Source organism: Cyprinodon tularosa, unplaced genomic scaffold (genome assembly GCF_016077235.1).
Source record: "Cyprinodon tularosa strain WSP-4 unplaced genomic scaffold, ASM1607723v1 ctg110, whole genome shotgun sequence".
Classification (NCBI taxonomy): domain Eukaryota; kingdom Metazoa; phylum Chordata; class Actinopteri; order Cyprinodontiformes; family Cyprinodontidae; genus Cyprinodon; species Cyprinodon tularosa.
In genome coordinates, this window is record NW_024037894.1 from 196,747 (window position 1) to 221,459 (window position 24,713).

The 24,713-nt window shown below is 36.7% G+C and overlaps 2 protein-coding genes across 7 annotated transcripts in view; one reads left to right on the top strand and one right to left on the bottom strand.

Moving 5' to 3' along the window:
• Nucleotides 1–19,991, top strand: part of LOC119790901 (glutamate receptor 3-like) — a 138,228-nt gene extending 118,237 nt beyond the window's left edge. The window contains exons 14-16 of one of the 4 annotated variants that reach the window (XM_038296663.1): nucleotides 8,222–8,336; nucleotides 13,692–13,939; nucleotides 18,630–19,991. In XM_038296663.1, coding sequence (XP_038152591.1) covers nucleotides 8,222–8,336; nucleotides 13,692–13,937 — 361 coding nt within the window. In that variant the 3' untranslated portion in view covers nucleotides 13,938–13,939; nucleotides 18,630–19,991. Of the gene's footprint in view, nucleotides 1–8,221; nucleotides 8,337–13,691; nucleotides 13,940–18,629 lie in introns of those variants that run through there. The other 3 variants (XR_005281781.1, XM_038296654.1, XM_038296677.1) reach the window with 3 other exon arrangements.
• Nucleotides 19,992–21,911: 1,920 nt separating this feature from the next.
• Nucleotides 21,912–24,713, bottom strand: part of thoc2 (THO complex 2) — a 40,187-nt gene continuing 37,385 nt past the window's right edge. For 2 of the 3 annotated variants that reach the window (XM_038296609.1, XM_038296595.1), the window contains exons 35-39: nucleotides 23,961–24,027; nucleotides 23,747–23,883; nucleotides 23,316–23,383; nucleotides 22,845–22,891; nucleotides 21,912–22,742 (exon numbers count right to left, since the gene is read on the bottom strand). In XM_038296609.1, coding sequence (XP_038152537.1) covers nucleotides 22,864–22,891; nucleotides 23,316–23,383; nucleotides 23,747–23,883; nucleotides 23,961–24,027 — 300 coding nt within the window. In that variant the 3' untranslated portion in view covers nucleotides 21,912–22,742; nucleotides 22,845–22,863. Of the gene's footprint in view, nucleotides 22,746–22,844; nucleotides 22,892–23,315; nucleotides 23,384–23,746; nucleotides 23,884–23,960; nucleotides 24,028–24,713 lie in introns of all 3 variants that reach the window. The other variant, XM_038296603.1, reaches the window with a different exon arrangement.

Sequence of the window (24,713 nt, forward strand, 5' to 3'; positions counted from 1 at the left end):
GCTCTTTGTGAAGGGCGTTACGCGCCTCAGATACTCAGAAGCTCATGAGGCGAAGCTCTGCACAAGCCGAAGGACCTTTTGATGCACATCAACCATAGGTTTGCATGTAAAGCAGCTGCTTCTGCTGCCCAAAGCGCATCTGCACGGGAACGTACAGGAACTTTGATTACTTACTTTCATCAAGACCATTATATGGAGAGAAATGTGTTCCAATGTTACGTAAGCAAAAAACATGTATAAAAAAATTCTTTGAACAAAATGCAAAATGCTCAGTCAAAAAAGGGTATTGATAATAATTCCTAATGGGCATTCAAAAATTTTACCAATTTTGTTGCAGTTTGCTGATTTTTTACTAATTTATATTTTTCAGATTTTATTTTCCACATATTTCTTTCAAAAAATTTTTGAAATTTAACATTTTTAAAGAATTTTGGGAGACTGAGTTGTATGAATTGCAAAAAAAAGAGAGTTAAATTCCATTACAGATTCCCCCCTACACTTCAGAGTGGTCTGTGCCTGGACCAATAGAAATGCTGTTGCTGACGTTCACGCAGAGCAGGCTCATTTCTATTGGTTATGAACACAGACCAAGAGTAATGCTGTTAGCCGTTAAATATCGGAGGTGAAATCTATAAGACGAGAAAAAAATGGAATCTGTAAAACTCAATCTCACAAAAAATGTGAAAAAATAAAATATGAAAAATAATTTGCTTAAATAGAATGTGGGGAAAACAGAGAAGAGAAAATCAGAAAAAAAAAATACTTTAATTTGGAGGGGGAAAAAAAGAAAAAAAAACTGTCTAAAAAAACTTACGGTAAAAAAAAAATTTAAGAATATTATAACAAAATGAAAACCTGACAAAAGTACCAAACTGTTAAAATATTGGTTGAACGTTGCTCTAAACCTTTTTTTTCTAAGCTACATTTTTAAAAAAAAATTGTTTAAATATTCTTCAACTCATTATTCGCTTTGAATAATATTGGAACAGCTTTCTTTCCATACCATCGGTGCCACCTTTGAACCAGAGCAGCAATCTCTCTATAGCAAAAAGACTTCTCAGATGAAAGTAGATTCAGGATTTTATTTGAAGGAAATCATGCCATCTGCTGGTTCTGGTCCACTGTTATCAAATCCAAGGATAGAACAGGGAAGTTTGGGGTTTTGCTGCTTAATTATGAGTTCATGATGAAATGTGTCTGACTTTCTGACCTAAAGCCCTACAGAAACTATCAGTTTAAGAAGAAGATGGACACCTGAACTAGCAATGCAGATGAGCTACATACTAAGTCATACTTTAGCAGGCCAGTTACCTCCATGCCAGACAGACGCTCCAATTCAGTTTCTTTCTGTATTTATTTTTGATCTTACATAATATAACACATTATTAAATATTATTACATATTATATAACTTTTTGAAGATAATTTAATTTATTGAGATGGACCATTGGATGTCTGAATTAATAGATAAAGTCTATGATCCAAAGTGGTATTTATTTTCCTTTCAGAGGTCACATTGTCTCACATTTTTCTGTTAAAACAGAGATAAATCTCTATTTTTTGTGAAGCCCTTATTCTTCGTGCTGCAAAATGCTTGCAGCACGATGCAGAGCATCAGCTCAGCCCTGCAGAGCACCTCAGATCAGTGTCATCTGTGTCACTAAAAAAGATATGACCTCCTGTTTCAGGCATTATTTTTGTTGTAACTCTGAGTTCATGTCTGCTCTCCAGCTTTCATCATGACAGCAATGCCATCAGAGAGGAGAACAGGGTGACTTTGCTGTTTTTTTCTGTTGATTTCCATTCCTGAGTGAGCAGGCCGTGGAAGCTACCAGAGAATAACACAAAGAAGCCTTCCTTCTCTCTGCCTCAATGCTTTTAGGTCTGATTAGGAGGAGATGAGAAGATCAGTCAAACAACACCACATCTGACGGCAACATTCCTTATTTCACTTTCAGAAAAGCATATAATTAGGAAAGAAATGGAAATATATTGTATGTGACACCACTGACAAAAAGCTGGTGAAGATCCTCAGTCATCCAGGTTATAGTCATTCCAAAAAGTTAAAAAACAAACCACTGGACTCTGTTTCCAAGTTTGAAGATGTTTCGCTTCCCACCCAGGAAGCTCTTTCTATTCGAAAAAAAAAAAACATAACTTTTTGGAATCACTTACTCCTAAAACTAAAATAAATCTTAAATCTACGTGAAAAGAACTAAATCTGGATGGAAGCTTTTAAATGACATTCCTCTTCCTGTTTCCTTCATTTGTTGGATCATTTGTTGGATGTGCTCAACTGTCCTCACAGTTTCTGGTTTTCAGTCACTGTTTAGTTTGTATGAGCTGTTTTTGTGTTTGCGTGAGTGATCCTGAATGTTTTCAGAATCCATTCCTCATGCCTGCGTTCCTGGTTTTCAGACAGACTGAAAGGTAAAGTCGCCATTTGATGCTCAAAGATAAAAACAAAACAAAATACTGCAACTGGTGAAATCAAACACAGCAACAAATTTCCTGTTTCTGCCATCCCTATCTATAAAGCGTAATGCAACCATCCTCAAACAGAAAAAGACAAAGGATAAAAACTGACCTCAACTATCTGCTGTTTTGTTCCATCACAATATCCTGCACATGTGTTTGTCACTTTTTATGCAGGATCTGATCTTTTTTTATTGGTTTAAACATTGAATCTCTTTACAGACTCATTAAAAAAATAATATTAATAATAATAATAAGGAATTGCGCTTCAAAATTAATTAAAACATTTGTTACATAGTTTTTCTCAGAGGAAATTATATGAAATAAAGGTTTTGAATGTTGGTCAAGTTAGGTGCAAATTCTGATGATGCATTTTAGAACCTCCTGCACCTCAGATTAGTGAATCTGTATAAATTAAACCTGAAAGATAAATTTTCTTAGAGTTATTTTTACTGAGGATTTAATAAGAAAAAAATGAGGGAATAAGTAGGTGGTATTGATAAATCTGAGAATTTTGCCACAAAAAGTGAGAAATGTAGAAAATAACAACGCCAGACAGGGATGGGAAGAATAAAATCTCAGAAAAACATTTACGATTTTATTTTGCTGAATTGGTTCCGTCAGATATGGACCGAACCAACTTATATGGACCGATCCATCCATAACGCTTTTCAGACCAAAACCTGAGGTCTCTTAAAAATCCTCTCTAACTAAACAAACTGAGGAACATTTTTGATCCATAAAAGTGCGAAATGATAAACCTCCGAACATGTGTTTAAAGATAATACTGTTTTGTTTTCCTTTAGCATAAGCTAACAACTAACCTTGATAAAACTTCCAACTAGACAAGGGTTTTTGCTTTACATGATTAGTTAATAAAAGGTTTTGTTTATTTGTGTTTATTCTCAGTTGATTAGAGCTACAGATATAGAGAGCTGTTTCATTCAAAATTAAATAAACAATGCTATTGATAAATTATCAATACATATCAGATATCCCCATGAAATAAAAAATATCTTAAAATATATTTTTTTATTATGTTTTAATGTGTTTTATTTATTCAAAGATTTATTAACTTCTGAAATTTATAAATTACTTTATTTAATATTTATTTCATACATTTTTTGTTACATTTTTATTTTGCAAAGCCACTTTACACATTGTGACTTATTTTCTAATTCTATTTTTCACTTTAAGCTCCTTTTATTTCATGTTCTTATATTCCAATAAGGAGGCGGGGTTTTATCTGTCGGGCTGGCGGACTGCATCTGCTTTGCAGACACTAAGGTACTTCATGATGACCAATCAAATCAGAGTATTCCCTCTTGCCTCGCTCTGTTTGGTCCTGTCACTATCCGATCTGTACCATTGGCTCTTATCTGCAAAGAGATATTCATCCAGATCGCCATTGATAATGTTATCATGGGCCTAAAAGTATTTTTTTCTATCCTCGGGGAGTGTTGGCCTAGTGGTTAGAGCAGTGCGCTTTTACTCTGAGATGGGTGGAAGTACCTGGTTTGATCCTCACAGTGTCCACTCTGGGTTCCTGAGCAAGACCCTTAATCCCACACTTCTCCCCGGCTGCCACACTATGGCAGCCAACTGCTCCCCAAGGGGATGGGTTAAATGCAGAGGTAAATTTCCCCACTGTGGGACAATAAAGGGATTTACATTTTAAAATCACCAAAAAATGCTAAACTACTTATTTAAAAAATGTTTAATTACTTTTTTTTTGAGTCAGTTGGAAAAGTTTTACATTCCCTCTGTAATACTGCTTACCTGACATCATCATGGGGTTAGGGTTAGGTCCTCAGAGCAGTCTGGCACAATATGATTATGCCGTTTGTATCTGCAGTTAGGTTGTTTTTTATTTAGATCATGCTTTATAAGCCATGAGTTAATAAGAGGAGAAAGGAAAAAAATCAAAAAGACAGAAGAGTGATATTATTTTCTCAATAAGTCTGAGATTCTTCTGTTTTCAGACATTGTAAATCAGTACATCTAGAAAGATCAGACACATTCTGCAAAATGCAGACCAAAAAATCTGCATCAATTCTTTTCTTCCCCGTTCAATTCGCTGAACTCTTATCAGCGCTGCCAGACAGATAAAACTCTGCCCCCTCTTTTAAATATAAGAAAAGGAAATAAAAGGAGCTTAAAATGAAAAACGGGTTTAAGAATATAAGTCACTGAATAGCTAAAATACCTTTACAAAAAAAAAAAAATCCATTGTGAAATGAATAAATAACCATAATGAATAAATCTTTGAATAAATAAAAAACATATTTATTTGTATATACAATACTAACATATTTTTGTTTAATTTAAATGGGAATATTTATTTAATGGAATATTTATTGACAATTTATCAATAGCAGTGTTTGTTGATTAATTTAATTTTGACTGAAACGGCTCTCCATATATAAAGGGAGGAAAGTTACTGTAAAGACTGTTAAAAGTTCATGGGCGCCCCATGCTGGAATACTGAGATTGCTGCAGCTTATATAGTTGGATATACACTATATTGCCAAAAGTATTTGCTCACCTGCCTTGACTCACATATGAGCTTAAGTGACATCCCGTTCCTAATCCACAGGGTTCAATATGACGTCGGTCCACCCTTTGCAGCTAGAACAGCTTCAACTCTTCTGGGAAGGCTGTCCACAAGGTTTAGGAGTGTGTTTATGGGAATTTTTGACCATTCTTCCAGAAGCGCATTTGTGAGGTCGCACACTGATGTTGGACGAGAAGGCCTGGCTCTCAGTCTCCGCTCTAATTCATCCCAAAGGTGTTCTATCGGGTTGAGGTCAGGACTCTGTGCAGGCCAGTCAAGTTCATCCACACCAGACTCTGTCATCCATGTCTTTATGGACCTTGCTTTGTGCACTGGTGCACAGTCATGTTGGAAGAGGAAGGGGCCAGCTCCAAACTGTTCCCACAAAGTTGGGAGCATGGAATTGTCCAAAATGTCTTGGTATGCTGAAGCATTCAGAGTTCCTTTCACTGGAACTAAGGGGCCAAGCCCAGCTCCTGAAAAACAACCCCACACCATAATCCCCCCTCCACCAAACTTTACACTTGGCACAATGCAGTCAGACAAGTACCGTTCTCCTGGCAACCGCCAAACCCAGACCCGTCCATCAGATTGCCAGATGGAGAAGCGCGATTCGTCACTCCAGAGAACGCGTCTCCACTGCTCTAGAGTCCAGTGGCGGCGTGCTTTACACCACCGCATCCGACGCTTTGCATTGCACTTGGTGATGTATGGCTTGGATGCAGCTGCTCGACCATGGAAACCCATTCCATGAAGCTCTCTGCGCACTGTTCTTGAGCTAATCTGAAGGCCACATGAAGTTTGGAGGTCTGTAGTGATTGACTCTGCAGAAAGTTGGCGACCTCTTCGCACTATGCGCGTCAGCATCCGCTGACCCCGCTCCGTCAGTTTACGTGGCCTACCACTTCGTGGCTGAGTTGCTGTCGTTCCCAAACACTTCCATTTTCTTATAATACAGCTGACAGTTGACTGTGGAATATTTAGGAGCGAGGAAATTTCACGACTGGATTTGTTGCACAGGTGGCATCCTATCACAGTTCCACGCTGGAATTCACTGAGCTCCTGAGAGCGACCCATTCTTTCACAAATGTTTGTAAAAACAGTCTGCATGCCTAGGTGCTTGAATTTATACACCTGTGGCCATGGAAGTGATTGGAACACCTGATTCCAATAATTTGGATGGGTGAGCAAATACTTTTGGCAATATAGTGTACCTTATATTTCATTTCCCTTCACACTGGCCTGTAAAATTAAACAAAAATCAAACGTTCCAAGCATGCAAAACATCAGTGCACTGCTTATTTCTCTGCTGCACGTTTTATATTTCCGTTCATCAGGTCTTCTACCAACATTTTTTAGATACAAAAAGAAGTCATCTGTATCAGGACACTTTGCTCTGATCTTAAACCAGCTCTTATTATTGGCAGATTCTTCAACTTTGATAACTGATTATTTAAGATAGTTCTCTATATATGATATAGTTGAGCCCATAAAAAGATATTTATTAACGTATTTCAGTTGTAAACAAAGTTCCTGGTCAATTTTAACGAAGAATAAGCTGGCTCAAATATAACCAAATTCACAAGCAGCGCAAACTTAGAAGTTTAAAAAACATACTTTCAGTTAAATAATCCTCTTGATATTATTTACCTCTATAATTAATCTATATTAATTTAAATCCTATAGGGAAAAAAAACCAGTGGTCAAATAATGGGAAAGAGAGCTTACATTTTTGCATTTTAAATTTTAATTATGAGACACAATCATTATAACTACAATAAAAGCAAATAGAGCACCCTTTTATTATTTTTGTTTCATTTATTTGTATCTAGGCTGAGATTTGTTTAGCCTTGCAGCGCAGATATTTAAGTCATTGTAAGATGCCTTTGTCCCTAAATCATTTATTAGATTAATTTATAATCAGATGGAAATAAATGGTACTCTATGGTTAGAGGAGGTTTGGATAGCTTGCAGCTCACTGACCTTACTGGAAAGATGCTCTAACAATTGTGTCTTAGAAATATTTTGTTTTATTTAGGAGTTAAATTTGTTTCTCTCGTAGATAATTAATTATCTTTGTATAAATATTTGCCCAGCCATCAGAATAAGATAACAATGTTCTCTAATATGTGACCCTTTAGCCACCAACTTGAAAATATATAAGAAAGAGCAAAATGTCTGAAAACTTTATTTATTTTATTCTCAATTATTTTAAGCTAAATTTATCCAGATTTAAACATAATTTAATATAATTGCATTTTATTCTCTTAGAAATGTTAAACCTTTTCATGAATCCTAATCCAAATCTTGATCCATTGATCTAACTGCTGTTCATAGAGTTCGAATTAATTCAGATTAATAAAGAAAATAACCTTTTTTGTTTAGCTTCCTAATGATTTACTTTTCTCTCGTCTGCCTGAAAACCAGAATAAAACGCCACTCGTCCTTTTATCATATTAATTTCCAACGGAAAACAGGATGTCTGTTTGACAAAAGGAACCCAGTGGTGAATACAATATATTTTATGTATTTATGTTAGATTAAAGACACTAACAAACTTTTCTGAAAGGAAATACATCTGGAAATGGCACGGTTTGAAACCTGAGCATAATGTCTTGCAGAATAAGCGACCTTAAATAACATCTGACTCTGCCTTCAGTTCAGAACCAATTTATTTTAGGATTTCATCAGAGCAAATTAAACTACATTTTATAAACGGCTCGGGGTTGAGTTCCCTTCCAGCAGGCGACTCTGTGAGACATTAATCAGGGTTCCTGTAATCATTAGACTGCTGTGGTTGTCTGTTAGTCAGGGAAGGGTTCCTGTTAGATCCATCAAAACATCAAAAAAAGGGGCTAACCATCAGCCAAACGAAGCGCCCTCAGCAATCATTGCCTCTGTTTCCCTTCATTCTTTGAAAGCTACGCAGCAGCTGCTTTATTCTGCACAGTTTGATCTCTTCTGTTCTTGTGATCAGTGTGTGCCGATTACTCAAAGCGATACAGGTGGGGTCTGGCATGTTAGGTTAGCCATGGATGGTCTTATATTGCCTTACATTGTAGTTCTGCTTGCTATCTGTGACATGTTGGCCAGGACCCTACTCTATCGCTTTGTACAGTATAAAGTAGTTTAAAAAGTTGAATAACATAAAATAACATATTACAATGTTATTTATGTTATTTCCCACGTGAAGAACTCCTGTAAACCTTGCAGTATTGAAACTCAGTGAACAAGGCATCTTAGACAAGCTGAAAAACAAATGGTGGTACGATAAGGGTGAATGTGGAACCAAGGACTCTGGAAGTAAGGTCAGTCGCTGCAGGTCTTTTTATACTGATGGAAAAAAATGCATTTTACCTTCACTGTTCATATGCAGACATGTAGAGCTTACAGACACGCTGGCATGAAACACAGTCATGGAGACTAGATTACTTTTGCACACTGCAGTTTAGCTCATTTACACCACAGGTGCACTGATGCATTACTCTACCTCTCTGTGCAGACACATAAAAATCCAGCATGATGATGACACAGTTTTTTATTCACTCCATTAAATCCTGAAAAGTTTAATGACAGAACTGAAACCATTATGCTGCTATTTTTCTTCCAAACTGTTATTGAAATTTACTTTACTGTTGGTCTTATTTATTTGTGTAACGATCTGTTGATGAACCCTTTACTAAAAAGAAAAGTAATAAACTTGGGAAGCTGTGCAGAGTTTTTCCCAAAATGGTGATTTTCAAACGGTATTTAAAGCAACACTGTGTAACTTTTAGCCACTAGGGGCGCTAGACTTATTACTTTCAGGTTTAGTCCTAATGAGATCAGCTGGCAACTTTGCACTGTGGCTAAATAAAACAATCTCTGTTGGAATCTGATAGATCCGGGGAAAATAAAGGTTATATTTACACTTAAGATCATCATCCTCTAGCAACAACTGTTAGCTTTGGTGTTTAAGGAGAACTCAGACATAAAGCAGCGCTTGGGTAGTATGACTCATTCAATGATAGATCTGAATCCTGACTAGGGCTGGGCAATAAAAGAATATAAATTAAATTATGTCTGATAGAGAGATTTATAATATCACTAAAGTCTGATCTAACACTGCATTTTGGGGGATGTAGGCAGACCAAAGGAGTGCCTCTCATCCTCTCACACCAGGCTACGCTAGGTTTTTAATAGGCCTGGGCTTAATTTAAACAAAAAAAAGGTTACGTTTAGTAAAGGGAAAGGTTAGGGTGATGCTTTTTTCTTTAGGCCTTTATTTCAAATGTTTAACTGTTTTTTTTCCAGATGGAACAACCTGTGGAGCTAGCTTACTGCTAGCTTTTCTAACATAGAAAGTATTTATCAGTCAGTGCTTCTGTGTTCCTCTTGTATCTCTGCTTCTATGTCCTTGAACCCCAGTCGGCCTCAGCAGATGGCCGCTCACTCTGAGCCTGGTTCTGTTGGAGGTTTCTTCCTGTTAAAAGGGAGTTTTCCTCTCCACTCTCACTACATGCATGCTGTGTGAGAGATTGCTGAAGAATTAATATGTCAGCTGGTTTCCCAAAGAAACTAAACCAATGTGACTGTATGATCTGGATGAATTGTTTCTGTAAAGGACTTTCAGATGACATTTTTTATGAATTGGTGCTATATAAACAAGCTGAACTGAATAAAAATATAGACTGATATAAAGGCTAATCATGATACATTTTCCGCCATATTGCACATCCCTACTCTATAGTTATTTATGCAAGTTTTCGAAGAGAGCTTTCATACACACAAAGTGCTTATATTGATACTAATCTGAAAGTTTATTTAAGACACCTTCAATTAAGCTAATAATTGGGTCAAAGGTCACACAGTGTTGCTTTAACAAATAAAACATTGAATTAACTCCGTGCTAGCAACATGTTTCATAAAGGGAGGGAGGAGTAATGTGTTTGACCTAAAGATGGGTTCAGTATGGGCCAAATAGGTAGTTACACAGGGCGGCATTAGAAATGGGGTGCACAGTAAAAAAAATGTTTCCTGTGTTCCTAACCTCAATTATGGTCATAAGATTTGGATAAAGAACATGAGCCTGGATGCAAAATGAAATGACGGTGGCTGGGCACTCCCTCAGATAGAGGGTGAGGGGCTCGGTCATTCAGGAGAGGCTCAGAGAGGAGTCCGCTCAGGAGGCTCGGCTGGATTTTATTCACCTGTGGTCATGAAAGTGACAGAGAGCAGCTCTTCTCTCCTCTTAATTGAGAAAAAGATACTTTCATTCACTTTTTATAGTGTAGTCTCTGTATAAAGTAGCTGGACCTAGAACAAAAACTAACCTTAAACTGAAAAAATAAAGTGCATTTGCCCTTCATTTGAGCCGTTAAGTGGAATAGATAATGCATTTATTTTCCTACAATGGGGAAATTGTGGTGATTTACCAACAAAATGATTTGCCAATCAATTGAGTAAAGATGAAATTATCTAAAACAAAGTAATTCTATATTAACTGCTTTTGAAATAAGATAGATTTTAGGTGCCAAAATATTACTCTGCAGATCGTTTTAGTTACCTACTCATATATACTTTTATTTTTTCACTCACTTTTAATTTACTTTTACAGTTTATATTTTAGAATTTATTTTCTATCTGTCAGACTACTTTTAACTGCTGTGTCCTCCCTTTTTGAAAACATGTTTTTATATGCCCTCAAACTATGTTGAACAACCATAATGGTTTTATAACTTTAAAGAAAAACAATATTTTTTCTTTTTAAGCGTCTTCTGTTGCTTCCCAACTTTTACAGAGAAAATAATGTTGTTGCTCTGAAATGTCCAACTGACCCTTAATAACAAGTTAGCATTTAGACTGTATTTTATGCCCCCCCCACCAAACTTTTAAAAGTTTATGCTGCAAAGAACTCTACTTGTACCGCTACCACTTTAAAGGTAATAATGACATCTTCCAGAGGTCACCAAAGGTCGTTCCTTCTCTAACCAAACAAAAAATGGTGGCAATCAATTCTGCTATTTTTGTGCAGCTAAGATATTTGTGAGCCCCCCTCCCACACTGTGATTTTTTCTCCCACTCTGTTAACATTTGATCACTGCTGCACTTAAAGAAATGGAAATGTCATGAGAGCTGTACAAAACGAAATTTCATCTTTTATTTACTATGTATATAAAAAACAACAATAAATGTTGTTTAAGCTTGATAAGGTCAAAGTCAATGGAGAGGCCTAACAAATAGTGACCCATACCCTAAACCTAACCATTATGGGTTCATACCTAATCCTAACATCTTAGGCCTAAACGCGACCCCTGACCCAAAAAAACCCACTCCCCTCATGGGGTCAGACACAAGGAGCTGTTCCACGCAATGTTCTGAATTTAAAGAAAATGGGCGCCACAGTGTATTCCAAATAAGAACACACACACACATTAACCAAATCTTAGAAAATGGGTGCCAATCAATTTAGCTATGTTTGTGCAGCAAATGTTTAAGTTTGTGCTGCCATTGTTTTAAAGCTGCTGGTGAAGTTCAAACTTTTCAACCTTTTGTCAGCAGCTTTAAAACAAAAGCAACACAAATATTTTGTTTTTGGCAAGGCAAGGCAAGTTTATTTGTATAGCACATTTCATGTACAGAACAATTCAAAATGCTTTACATAAAACATTATAAGCAAAAGGGAGAGAAAACAATTAAAAACAATTAAAAGCGTGATTCAAAATTAAAAACATTTAAGATTAAAAAGAGAGAATACAGAGACGTGCGGATTTTAACTTTTTAATAGAATCTACGTAAATGCAGCCAAGAACAGGTGGGTCTTTCTGCCTGGATTTAAAAAAACTAAGTGTTTCAGCTGATCTGAGACTTTCTGGGAGTTTGTTCCAGACAAGTGGAGCATAGAAGCTGAACGCAGCCTCTCCATGTCTGGTTCTGACTCTGCGAACTGATAAAAGGCCGGATCCGGATGAACTGAGGGGTCTAGTAGGTTCATATTTGCTGCACAAACCTAGCCTAATTGATTAACACCAATTTTGTTTGATTTTAGGAAGTAAGGGGCTGACCTTTGGTGAACTTTGGAAGTTTTCCTTAATATCTTGAAAACGATAGCTGCACAAACAAAATTATTCGAACAAATGTGTCAACCATTTTTGTCTAATTTGGTTAATGTTGGGGACAGGTTGATCTTTTGACCTTTGAACTTTTATCAGTAACTTTAAAACAAAAGCGGCAAAAAACAACAAAAAAACAACCTTGCTGCTCATATATAGCCAAATTGATTGAAACCAGATTTGCAGGATTTTTAAAAATGTTGATAAAGAATTTTGATGTTAGCCTAGACCAGATTTCAGAACCAATAAGTAAACAACAGATGTGAAACATAAACATTGGCTGTTTCTCAATTCACTAGAAACGTGAGTACAGACTCGTTTCCTTGCCCAAAAAGTGGGGACTCAGGGAGAACGGGAACATGTAGCATAAATATGGGTCAATTGGAACAGAGCGTACTCGTGACTTCACCACATGCTCTGGAGCTGCATTTCACCTCCTGTTATTAATAGTCTCCAGATAATAATAAATTCTTACTTTTTTCATATAGTGGGGAAATAATTAAAGTCAAATAAACACAAATCAAATTACCATTTTGCCAAATACAACCAAAAAATCACCATCAGAGCCAGCGGTACTTTACATGCAGCTATGCAAAGAGAGGCGGCCTAACGTTAGCCATGGCTGCTGCAGTAGTTATTCAGTTTAAGATCTATTAGCCGTATTTTAAATCCGTACCAATATTGTCTAATGAAACTTTGTGACAGAATCGATTTATTTTAACAACCTTAATCCTTAAAGCATTGCTCTATTAACTGGTAACAGTTACAGAAATGCTCTGTTGCATTATTGGCCCACCGTCCGCGCTGTGATTGGTCAGATCTATTTTAGATCAGAGACAACTGCGTCTTAAAAGATTTAATTACTCTCTGTGTCTTTCTGGACACGCTACGTTGACCTGTATTTAAAATGATAGCTGCACAAATTACAGACATTTTACTGCAAAAATGTTTGACACCATATCTATTTCATGGGGGGGGGCTTATATGACAGAGTGTCAGAGCAGAGCAACAAACATTTTAGTTAAATTAATTAGCAAACAGGTGCTCTGACCTTTCCAACAGAGGAGCAGAGTACACCACTGCTGGAACCGATCTATTGGGTTTTAATGCAAATGGTAAAACTTGCAGAAATGAATTTCAATATTACTGTTTGGCTTCTGATAGCAGCAAAATGGTTCAGTTCTCTTTTCTTTTACAGCTTGCTACTCTGACTGTACATATGCAGTGTAGTGAAGGTTGAGTTCAGCAGCTTTGGTAGTAAATTGCAGCTAATCTGTAGACCTGTACGACCACGACCGCCTTCCTCTATGCATGGCCTCGTAAAGAGACCATAAAGCAGGATAGTTTCTCTCTACATTCACCTTTGCAGGGCTTTAGAGGACAGAATGATTAATAGGAGGAGGTGCATACATTTATTTTAGGCAGAAGAACCAGTTGTACTTCAGGAAGTTTATACACATATTTAGCAGCCTCCTCTTAGTAACTGTTAGTGACAGAGTAGCCGTGTACATGTATGTGACTGTAGCCTCCTGTCAGTTTAAAGCACTTAATGGTGGTCTGTACCTCCCCCAGGACAAGACAAGTGCATTGAGCCTGAGCAACGTGGCAGGGGTCTTCTATATTCTGGTAGGAGGGCTGGGCTTGGCTATGACCGTGGCTTTGATAGAATTTTGCTATAAGTCACGGCAAGAGACAAAAAAACTAAAGCTGGCCAAGAACGCCCAAAACTTTAAACCAGCCCCACCAGCAAACACCCAGAACTTTGCCACGTACCGTGAAGGCTACAACGTCTACGGGACGGAGAGCGTGAAAATCTAAAGGTAGGATTTCTGCCCAGTTGTTCGTGATCGATTAGCGGATATTTGTGAATGTGGAAGCTTGTTTTTACAAAATCATAGAATTAACAAATATTTCTTGGTGGCACATTTATGTACAGATATAAAATATATGGAAAGACATTTTTCCCATTATGAATTTTAGTAAAGAATGCAATCTATAAATAAGCATTTGAAAAACTTCACTGCAAAAACGATCTAGAAAAAAGTAAAACATTTCTTAAATTAAGTGTATTTACCCTTAATTTCTGAGGTAAATTTGATAATTGGTAATTTGGTAAGTTGATGATTTGCCAATGAAATGAGTATTTTAACCCCTAAAATAAGATAATTTAATAATATGCACTTGAAATAAGACAATGCAATGGAAATTTCAATGTAAATTTTCTTATTCCATTGGCAAAGTGTCTTACTTACCTCCTCAAATTTAGAAAAAATGCACTTATTTAAAAAAAAATGACTTATTTAATTTCGATTTTTTTTTTTTTTTTTGCAGTGTTCTTAATCTAAAAATGGTTTGGTGCTAAATTTGTTGTTTTCTCAGATTTTTTTTATTTTGATTTTTACAGATTTTCTGTTGAAATAGCTTTTTTTTTATGGAGTTTTACAAATTGCATTCCTTTCAAGTGGTGTTTTTTACCGATCATGTTCCTTCACCCCCATGGGCGGGCTTTCCTGTGGAGGGAACATGCCTTGCCATCGCTCTGCTGATTAATTTTTAATGGATTTGAAATTAAGAGAATATGGCCTGGAAAATACCAGTGGAAAAGAGATTTGGAAAAAATAAAACAATATTTTAAAATATAGAAAAGAGCAGCAAAGTCTTAAGGTATAGTGCAGGATTTTTACGAATTTTTAAAAAACCCGCCCTCTCCACTTTAAAAAAAAGCACATGTGCAACCCTGTGCCTGCTGCCAAGAGGGAATGCCTATTAAACGTGTGCGAGAGCGTGCACAAGCCCATTTCTCCTTATGCATGCTGTTTAAAAGCTGCTCCATCACTTATTCAAGTTTACTTTCCAAAAGAACATTTGCAATTTTTCGACTGTCAGACAGCCCACTGTGTTATGCCGAGAAATACCTGCTTGCCGAGAATTACCTCCCCTCTCTCACACTGATGAGAAAACAGATTGAAATATGAATGAAAAGGGAACTTTTAAACATATTCCTAAAATTTTTATATATCTTATACATAGATGGCCTAAAATCGAGGGTTTTGGGGGACAGATATATGCCAAGAAATTCATTTCTGCTGAGAATATTCTCCCCTTTCACGCTGAGAGCGCATCGCCCTAAACTCTTGCTCATTGATGAAACCAATGAGCAAAACCAATTTAAATATTAATGAAAATGGAAACTTTTTCTTAATGTTTTGTCAGAAATGATACAGAATAGTGTTGATAGTAAAAATGGGAAATGCCATCCACATTCCATACAATTAAAAATCGTATTAATACTAATTTATCTATCCACCACAACTCAAAATTTTCAGCATCCATGAATAAAAAATATGAAAACATTAAGATTTTGTTTCAAAGTTCCCATTCTGTTCATAGTTCGTTTTCTCATTAGTGTGTGAGGGGGGAGGTAATTCTGGACATAGGGTTAGGTGAAAATGAGGACAAGCATGTAGGACGGCTTTACATAAACATACAAGAATGTTTGACAATTATTTCTTTGTGGCTGGACTCGGTGCTGCCCCAACTTGTTGTTCACTACATAATAAAATAAATAGTTTTTCAGGATGATGTAAAGTTAACTTTGACACTGTTGCCATTAATTATAAAACTAAGAAAATGAAGTCTAAGGAAGTTATCATCCAGAACTGTAGAAAAATGTTCCTTTAAGAGGGTAATGCAGCAAAGCTTTTGTGCTTAACATTTTTTCCTGCATTACTTCTACTTTTATACTTGAAGTAGTTTTAAAAAATGGTACTTTTACACTTTCACTGGTATAAAAAGCTTAAGTTGATCCTCTAACTTCTATTAAAGTTCTTTGAAACAGCAGGATTTATATTTCTTCTTTAGTAATATGGTAAATAGTAAATTGTAAAGTGTCTTGAGATGACATGTGATGTGAACTGGCGCTTTATAAATAAACTGAATTTAATTTAATTAATAAACATTAATACTTTTTACACCTCCGGTGGCTCTAAATAATTATTATTGGTTGGACTGAATCTATAAATGGCTCTTTGGATTGTAAAGGTTGCAGACCCCTGTCCTAAACCAATGATTTAGTTAATATCAGCTTAATGTCCAAAATTAATATCATGGTTTATGGACCAACTGGTTACTTCTCTCAAAAAGGTTACTGAGTGAGTGAGGCAGGTACTGGTTAATCTAAATAACTAGTTACTAGGCCAAGTATATATGCAGTTACTTTTATAATAAAATCCTGATAAATCTGGATTCAACTCCTGTTATCATCTTTAAACACAATTGGAAGTTCAATTATTAAATATAGAATGTTTTATATTAATTAATAGATCCAAAGGTTAACTAAACAAAAATAACTACATATAAAAAACTGCAAATTAGTGCCTTTTATTTTGAACTTTGAAGATCAGGCTCTCAGTATTTGCACACATTAACAAGCTACAAATGAATTTAAAATAGAAACAACACTGAGGAATAATGCTTTACAGGCAATTTGACAAAATGAATTATAGTTGGTGATAAAAATTAAACAGTAGTCAATATTGTAAAAAAAACAAAAAAACAAAAAAACAGTCATCCAGTTTGTCTGTGTGAAAAATTAACAGTAGCCTAATCCATGCAGCTGAATTAAGACTAACAGTGAAAAAGTTAAGAGCATCATACTGATGAGCTAAAGCAGCCAGTAGTAATCAGTGTTGCTGATAGTGAGACGATACATCGTGCTTCATTAGATCAAAGCTTCTTTTTACCAACATGGATAAAGTCTTCGTTCTCCGAATTAATGAGCATATCACAGGAAAATTGAGACTTTGGTTTCAGAGAACATTTCCAGTTTAGAAAAGCTGTCCTTAAATCTACAGATCTCTCCATCATCGCCTCACGTCGCTCCTCTGTCTGTTAGAAACCGTTGCATGCTGAGCACCCGCCCACATTACCTCCCCTCAGCCAATCAGCATCAGTTATGAGCCTCAGTCCTCCTGCTCCATCTCTGCAATAAAAATCTCTCCCTGCAGCCGAATGAGTGCACTGATGAAAACCCACTCTGATTGACCAAGGTCTAGTAACTGTGTTGAATTGTGAGTAACAAAGCGGAGTTACAAATATGTTAAAAATTCAACTTGATTACTTTTTTTGACATTTAAACAAACGCAGTGACTCCTAACACTGATAGCTGCAACTTTAACCCTCTCAGGCTCAAATTAAGTTGTAGTTGCAGGAAAAATGAGATATTTAGAGAAAATGATCATATGGGGTAGTAATATACAATTCAGACTTTTTTTTTGAGAGAGACCTTCACATGCAATGAATTCTGGAATGTTGCAGATTTGCAACAGTGGCCCGGAGTGGTAAATTAACACTGAAGACTGAATCTGATATGAACGTTAACTTTATTTGAATGTCACAAACAAAAAATTAACAAAACAAAATAAAAATAAAAAGCATCCATTGTAGCATCCATTGGTACCTGTTTGGGCACACATTGCAAATAGATAAAAATCTACTAATTGGCATGTGTCATATCTATACACATTCATGATTCATCTTATGTAGTATTGATTTCAAAATAATGGAAATTGGTAGTGATACTTATATGAAATTGGTGCTTAGAAAATCTGTTTTAGTGACACCAAGGACACAGCCATGTTGAAAGTGAGTCAGCAGTGCCATATGGTGAGCTGGATAGAAACTGTTGCAAATGCACAACTTAGTCCTTCTGTTTTACTTCTGAGTAACAAAAGCTCTTAAAATATTGATGTTAACTCCTCCTGGGCAGTCGGGGTCGCACTCTTGCTCTCCTTCTGTACTGTTTGCCTAATATTAAAGCTATCTGTTTAGAAGAAACGCTGCGTGCTCTGCAATCCAAATGAGCTTCTTTGCTTCCTCTAAATTTCGGCAAACGTTCTCCCTCATTTTGTGTCTTTTTGGGGTATTCCGTCTCGAATCTGAGAAACAGCGCAGAGATGAAGCTGTTTCTCTGCTCTGTCACTGAGATAATATTGATAAACACCTGAACTCCGTCTGATGTGATTCAACCTGCTATTCCTATTGAGTCCTTTAGTGTCTATGTCGGCATCGTAACCACAAGGAAATATCTATATATTTTGAACCTGTGGAAATCTATAAAACATTTATTTATATATGTTTTGTCAATAAAATGATTACTAGACATTATGTAGATTTATTATTGGTGAAAAATTAATTGTTTTGATAAAAAACTTTGACCTTTGAATTCCCTGTTTTTACCAATTATTTATCAAAAATTTATAAATTTTAAAGATATTTTCAGTTGCATTGATCGTAGGAAGGAAGAAGCCTTGTATACAGCTCTGTGTCTTATCTTCTACCTTCAACTTCCACTTACCTGACAGTATTATTATCCCATACTTACCTTTTCTTGCTTTAAAACATCCACCCCAGGTAGCAATGTCCACCTTTGATAATCTACAATGACTTTACAATGATTTGTCTCCTGACAGCCAGCTGCTGCAATGATTCCCATGTTTGTCTGTTTGCCAGGTGATTCCTAAACCCTACTGGTGCATAAAGGATAACAAGAGCCACCCCGACACATGACCCCCCCACCTACATCCCCTCCAAAGGCTGGCTTTTTAGAAGTGACGCCTTCCTCGTCATCTGTCCAGACACAAGCCAATAAGCCAACAAGTGCTCATTTGGGGTTAGAAACTGTCACACTAACAGAGGCCAATGACACAGCTGGACTTCTGTTTGTGGCTGGAAAAGCAAGAATCGCCTCTTGTAGTGCCTTAAGGAGCATTTGGGCGTCATGGCAACGCGGATCCAACTAAATTCACTTGAAAACAAGGAACAAAATGGGGAGAAATGGCCTCAGATGCCACCTGGATGGACAGGTTGTAATTATTACTGTTTTATATTTTGAAGAAGAGAAATAAAAAAAGAAAAAAGAAAAAAAAGCCATGGTTTGCAAAGAAATTCCTTAAGTCCTTTAAAGACTTATTTTTGTGGTGAAACCTTACATAGGATAAATGTTTTGTTTAGTGAGGTACAGTCATTTTCTTGTGTTACTATAAGAATATTTTCAGTGTCAGAACATTTAGGACAAGCATCAGTAACAATAATAAGGTTAAGGATCAAGAACTGCAGCGTTTTTTTTTACTCCATGCTTGTGTGCATCTGAAACAGCTGAACTGGTTTGATTTCTCAGACCTTCAACCCACCCTGTATTTACTTGGATGCTTGTTTTAAATTTAGTACTTTGTTTAAAACGGCCAATTTTGGAAGAAGACATTTCTACTGAAGAGGTCCGCTTCTTTATTTCCACTTAGTGCCATGTTACCTATATCAAAATAATCCCCAATATTTTCGAATCAATGGGACGAACCTGTTTTCTGGAAGATTAAGGAAGAGTTTTAAAGAGCTCCTGGTTTACACTTTGTACAAACTTTTTCAGCACCGTCCTTGCTCATCTAAGTGAAGATTGATGGGACGGTTTTGATAAACGACGTCTGAGGCTGGAAGGAGATTCCTGTGTCTATGCATTTTGCAGAAGGTGAGCTCTACACCGAGGAGAGGCCAAACAAATCCAACTACTCTCTGCCAGTAGGGAGAGGCTGACATTAGGAACCATTGTTTATATTTTTTCATGAACTGCATGTGAATTTGATGGAAGTTTAATTAAAAGCTAACTGCAAACGGAGCCCGGTTCAGTCGAATCTAAAAACAACTTTCATTTAATTTCGGTTTGATTTCTTTTTTTTTGCTGGAGGTGGGGGGGGGGGGTTATTTTATTGATACCTCAAACCGAGAGACTTGCATGTATGGACACAATAAGCCTCTGTGTGGAGGTCCTGTACAAAGGATTTTATTACATTTCCTTAATAAAAGAAGATTTTTATTCAACTCTGGATCCAGACTTTTATTCCTAAAACTGTTAAGAAGTCATCAACTGGAAGTTCTTGTTTAACTTTTTAGTTAAGAGTCCAGGAAATGATGTTAAACCAACCATGGCTGCGGTGAAATGCAAATTGCTGAAAATTAAAAGAATCACTTTAAAACATTTACTTGCAAATATAAACATGAATATTTAATGTAATGATAATGTAAATGCAAATTAAGTTCTCAGCTCATAATTTTAAAAACGGATTAAAATGTAAAATGTATCCCGATAATAGAAAATGTTGAGGTATTTTTAATTCTATACATTTTATAATGCAACACTTAAAAACTATGTTTTCCTCTCATAAATACTAGTTATAAAATTGAGGAAGATTAAAGACGATTAAGGCAGTAAAAAGTTGGAGTAGTCCTTTAGCAGGTGACCAAAGAATTTAAGAAACCAACTTCAGCTTCATGTTCAGCGGCTCTTTCCACCACAGCGTCATTGATGTTAACATCACGAAGAGTAATTATCCCAAACATTTAAGAAATGCAATCATAAACACTTAAAATAGCTTCTACTGACACAAATCAACCCAATGTTTGGTTTCTTTTCATACAACCCAACCAAGCTAGTGCTAGCTGAACAAGCACTATATATACATATACAGACGTAGATTCTTCTTTGGGCGCAGGTTGGCCCGTCAATGTTACCACCATATTGTATGTGGCAGAAAGCAGTTGACAAACTGGACAACCTAAAGCTGCAGAGTGGCAAAACTAGGGAAAAACCTGATTAAGACCATTCTTTTTCAAGGTTTTTAACTTGCATACAATACAGACTGTTGTTTTTAGATATAGATGTGCATATATAAAAGTATATGTCAAGATTATAGACGCGTCTATACATGTATATTAGTCATATATATAGATTCCAGTATTGAATCACATAAATTGAGTTTAATAATACTGGAACAAACTTCCCCCTATAGTGAAGCCACTTCAAATGAAGCCCTAAAAGTGCAATTATTGGAGGAAAAAAACAAAAAAAAAAACCCATCTAGTTTTTCCAAAAATCTAGTCTTTGTAAAGAAAGAAAAAGTATTCGTTCAGCCATAATATAAACCTAACCCTCCAAAAAAGAGACAAAAAAAAAAATGATTATGAAGTAGGCTTTAATTTATATTCAAACAAGTGCAACCCACAACTTTACCCTCATGCTGAAATTGTGCCTTATTCATTTGTACACAAGTCAGACGCAAAGCGCATCAGCCAATCACGGTGCAGTATTATGGTTTAAGGCAGGAGATACAGCTGAGGCATAAGCCAGGTGCTGTAGAGCTGAACCAAAATTAATATGGCAGGACAGGAAAACGTAGCTGCCTGCTTTCTAATGGCACCTGCTGCTATTTGATTTGTTACTGTGATTGGCTAAAACCAAACATGGTAAGTGGACACCGAGCGTCGCCTCCCAATCCGAGCAGTCCCAGATTGTGTCTGGATTAACTGGTGTGAAATAGAAATAATTCCTGCATGCAAGGCTCCAAAGGAAGGCCAGGAGAGATAAAAGATAAGTGGTTGTAGCTCACTGGAAGACGGCTGTTGTGAAATGTTTCATCTGGCCAGTGGAAGATAGATTAACCTAACAGGAAATCTCCTTGGTGGGGTGGGGCTGTGTATTGGTAGTTTTTGTATAAATGTATGTACTGAGCTTGCCCCAGTCAGAGCTTTTTCTCTCCGTCTGCAGACGTAAAAATATATTTGAGCCTTCCTTACAAGAACTGCCTGAGTCTCTGTTTTCTACAACTGGTTTTAAAACAAAAACACTTCTGAAAAAATTGCAAAATAGAACAAAGACCCTAAACTTTATCACATTAAAGTTCCCACAAGAACTGAATAGAGCTTTTCATTTTTATGGAGGAACAACAAAAGACAGACACAATGTTAAAGTGACACTAAGAAAACTATTATTTATTGAGTTTATTTTTTTTTCCTTAAAAAACAAAACATACACTCATTGAGTACAGCAGATAAAATCTCCAAAGGTCATTTTTGAAACGGATGCATTTGGAGAAAAGAGCATCAGAATTTTTCTTTACAATAATCTGATCAAAGCTCAACGGACAATTTATTTTTTTTTTTTATAAATTATGTAAAAACCTGATTAACACAAATTCACAGGAGAACTTGTATGGGACATGGGAAAAAAATGAAATAACATGATGTGAATTTCATGTCACGCTTTTTATTATTGTACACAATATACAAACTGGTCCTAAGTATTTTTTCCTCACTTATGCTCGCCGTCCTATCTAGATTAAAAGGAGATAAATAAATAAAAAGGATCCAAGTATCTCAAAAGGATATGAGGTGAGCGGGCATGGAAAAGCAGGTTCTATTCAATAAAACAAGCAAGAAGAAAAGGAAGGCCTTACAATGTACAAAAAAAACAAACAAAAATACATGAGACTAATGAATCCATGACCGTTTGGTACCAAAGGATCATTTCAAACTGGAACCACATTCCTGGTAAGAGTAACACTGTGATTACAGCAGCACCTGGTGCCCATACTGAACTATTTAATATCTCTAAAAAATGAGGACCAATATTTTATCCAGCTGGTTTACATCGCAAACAGGAAGAAATAATCAGGAGATAAATTACATAGTCGTGGAAAAGAAAAAAAACAACAACATTGGAAACAAGAATGAAAGTCGACATGGTACAGATGGAGGTGTGGAGGTCTTGCAGATAAAAGCAAAGCTTATCCTTTTCTGCTGCAGCACAGGAGGGAACAAAAAAAAAAAAAAAAAAGGTCAGGAAACTCCAAGATGGCCGATTTAGTGGCTGGAAAGAGAAAGCTGAACGTTTCTTACCTTCACTGATTAGTGCAAATTATCTGTGCTTGTCAGCCGATTTATGGGTGTGATCGTTAAGGGAAACCAAACACTAAAGAAACGCTCCTGCTCAGCCCATTGTCACTAAGGAAGTCAGAGTCCAGAGGGGGAAAAACAAAACAAAAAAAGCTCAGGAGGGAAAACTTTCCACCTGTGAGGAATCAGGGGGAACCAGAGGCTCATTGTCGGTCAAAAATCACAAAACGTTTCAAACCGTTAAAAGACCAAGAAGCTTTAAGAAACTTCTGGTTTGTGGCTGAGCCACACTAGTTGGACCTGAAAGTCGTAAAACAGCAAAAACACCATAAACCTTAAAACAGAAAGAAAAGAAAAAAACATGCTTAGGATTAGCGAGGCGAGCCAAGAGCCGCGTAGAAAACTATGGCTGCCTGCATCAGGATGCAGGAGGACAGAAACGATAAGCGTCCAAAGAGGAAGCGTTAAGGATATTGTTTTTTCTCCTCCTTCCCTGCGCCGCTCTCCCTCTTCTCCTTCTTCTCTTTATCATGTCTGGACTCCTGCAGAAGAACAGAAACCATCAGCTGGAGATTTTATGCTACGCATCAACATCATGATGGTCTGAGCCCCTGTCATGGTCAGCCCCCTTTTACTCTGATCACCCTAAATAAAACCCTAAGAAGCCCTGACTGTTGGTAAATAGAGTCCATCTGAGTGAAGCTCGGTAGATTCCAGCTTTTCTGAGAACCTCAGAGGCTCAGAAAGATGATTCCTTATATTTGTAACCTGATGAATCCACTGGTTTTAATGTAATGGTTTGATTCTGGTCTCCATTAACTGATTCTAAATGTTCTGATCCTAATTGCTCTTAGAAGCAAACAGGCAGCAGAGGATTTTTCCTGACAGTTAGAGGATGAGCTGACCTTCTTTCCTCCAGAGGTTCTCTCTTGTTTCACAGACTCCGCCTTCTCCTTGCTGGAGGATTTGGATCTTTTGCTCTTCTCTTTCTCTGGGGACAGAGAAGAGTCACAGGAAGGACTCTGGCTGTTTCTGGCGGAATCTGGAAGGAGAACAATCCGTTATGCTTACGCCACAAGCTTTTACTAGCGGATGTTGGTGGGGAAGATAAAGCCTTACTGGTGCCGTTCTCGTCCTTTCTCCGTTTGGACTCTTGGCTCGCCTCGCGGTCGTTGATGTTGTGATCCTACAGGAGAGGCAGCAATCATGGGTTAGTGTGCATGTTAAGATAGCGGAGCTGAACATCCAAAGGTTCTGCAGAACACTAACATGTCCCAAAGTAAACCTCAGATTTTGGATTTATTAAAAGCTGCTTTTATTTGATTTTAATGGTCTGAAGTTTTTCTTGTATTGAACAGTTGCTGTTTAATGACGGTGCTACTAAAACCTTGGTCCAGATTTAGACTCTGCCCTCTAACTGTAGATGAGCTGGTTGATAACTTCCATTCTAAGATCTCCCATCAGCGATTCGATCACTCCTAATAAAGCAAAGGTTGTTTTGGGAAGAAACAGTTGCATGCAGGTTAAGTCTGGACTCCAGCTTAACTTAAATATCTAGAAGTTAATCCCATGCTGATCTTTCTTTTTTAGTTACTTTGAAAAAAAAGCTGCAGTCATTTAGCTTGGCCCATCATTTCCCCATTGTGGGCCAATACAGGGATTTTCTATGCTATAGAGCGATTTTACAGATATAAATTAGAACAGAAAAAAAAAAAGCTAAAATATTAACAATGCTTTGGTCTTATTTGTCACTGTCAAGGTATCAGACCCTCCACTCCATCAAAACCTGCAATGAATCTGCTAATTTCTTCCTTGAAGAACCCAAAGATCAGAGTCTCTACATCCATATAAAGCCCAGTAACAAAGTTTTCT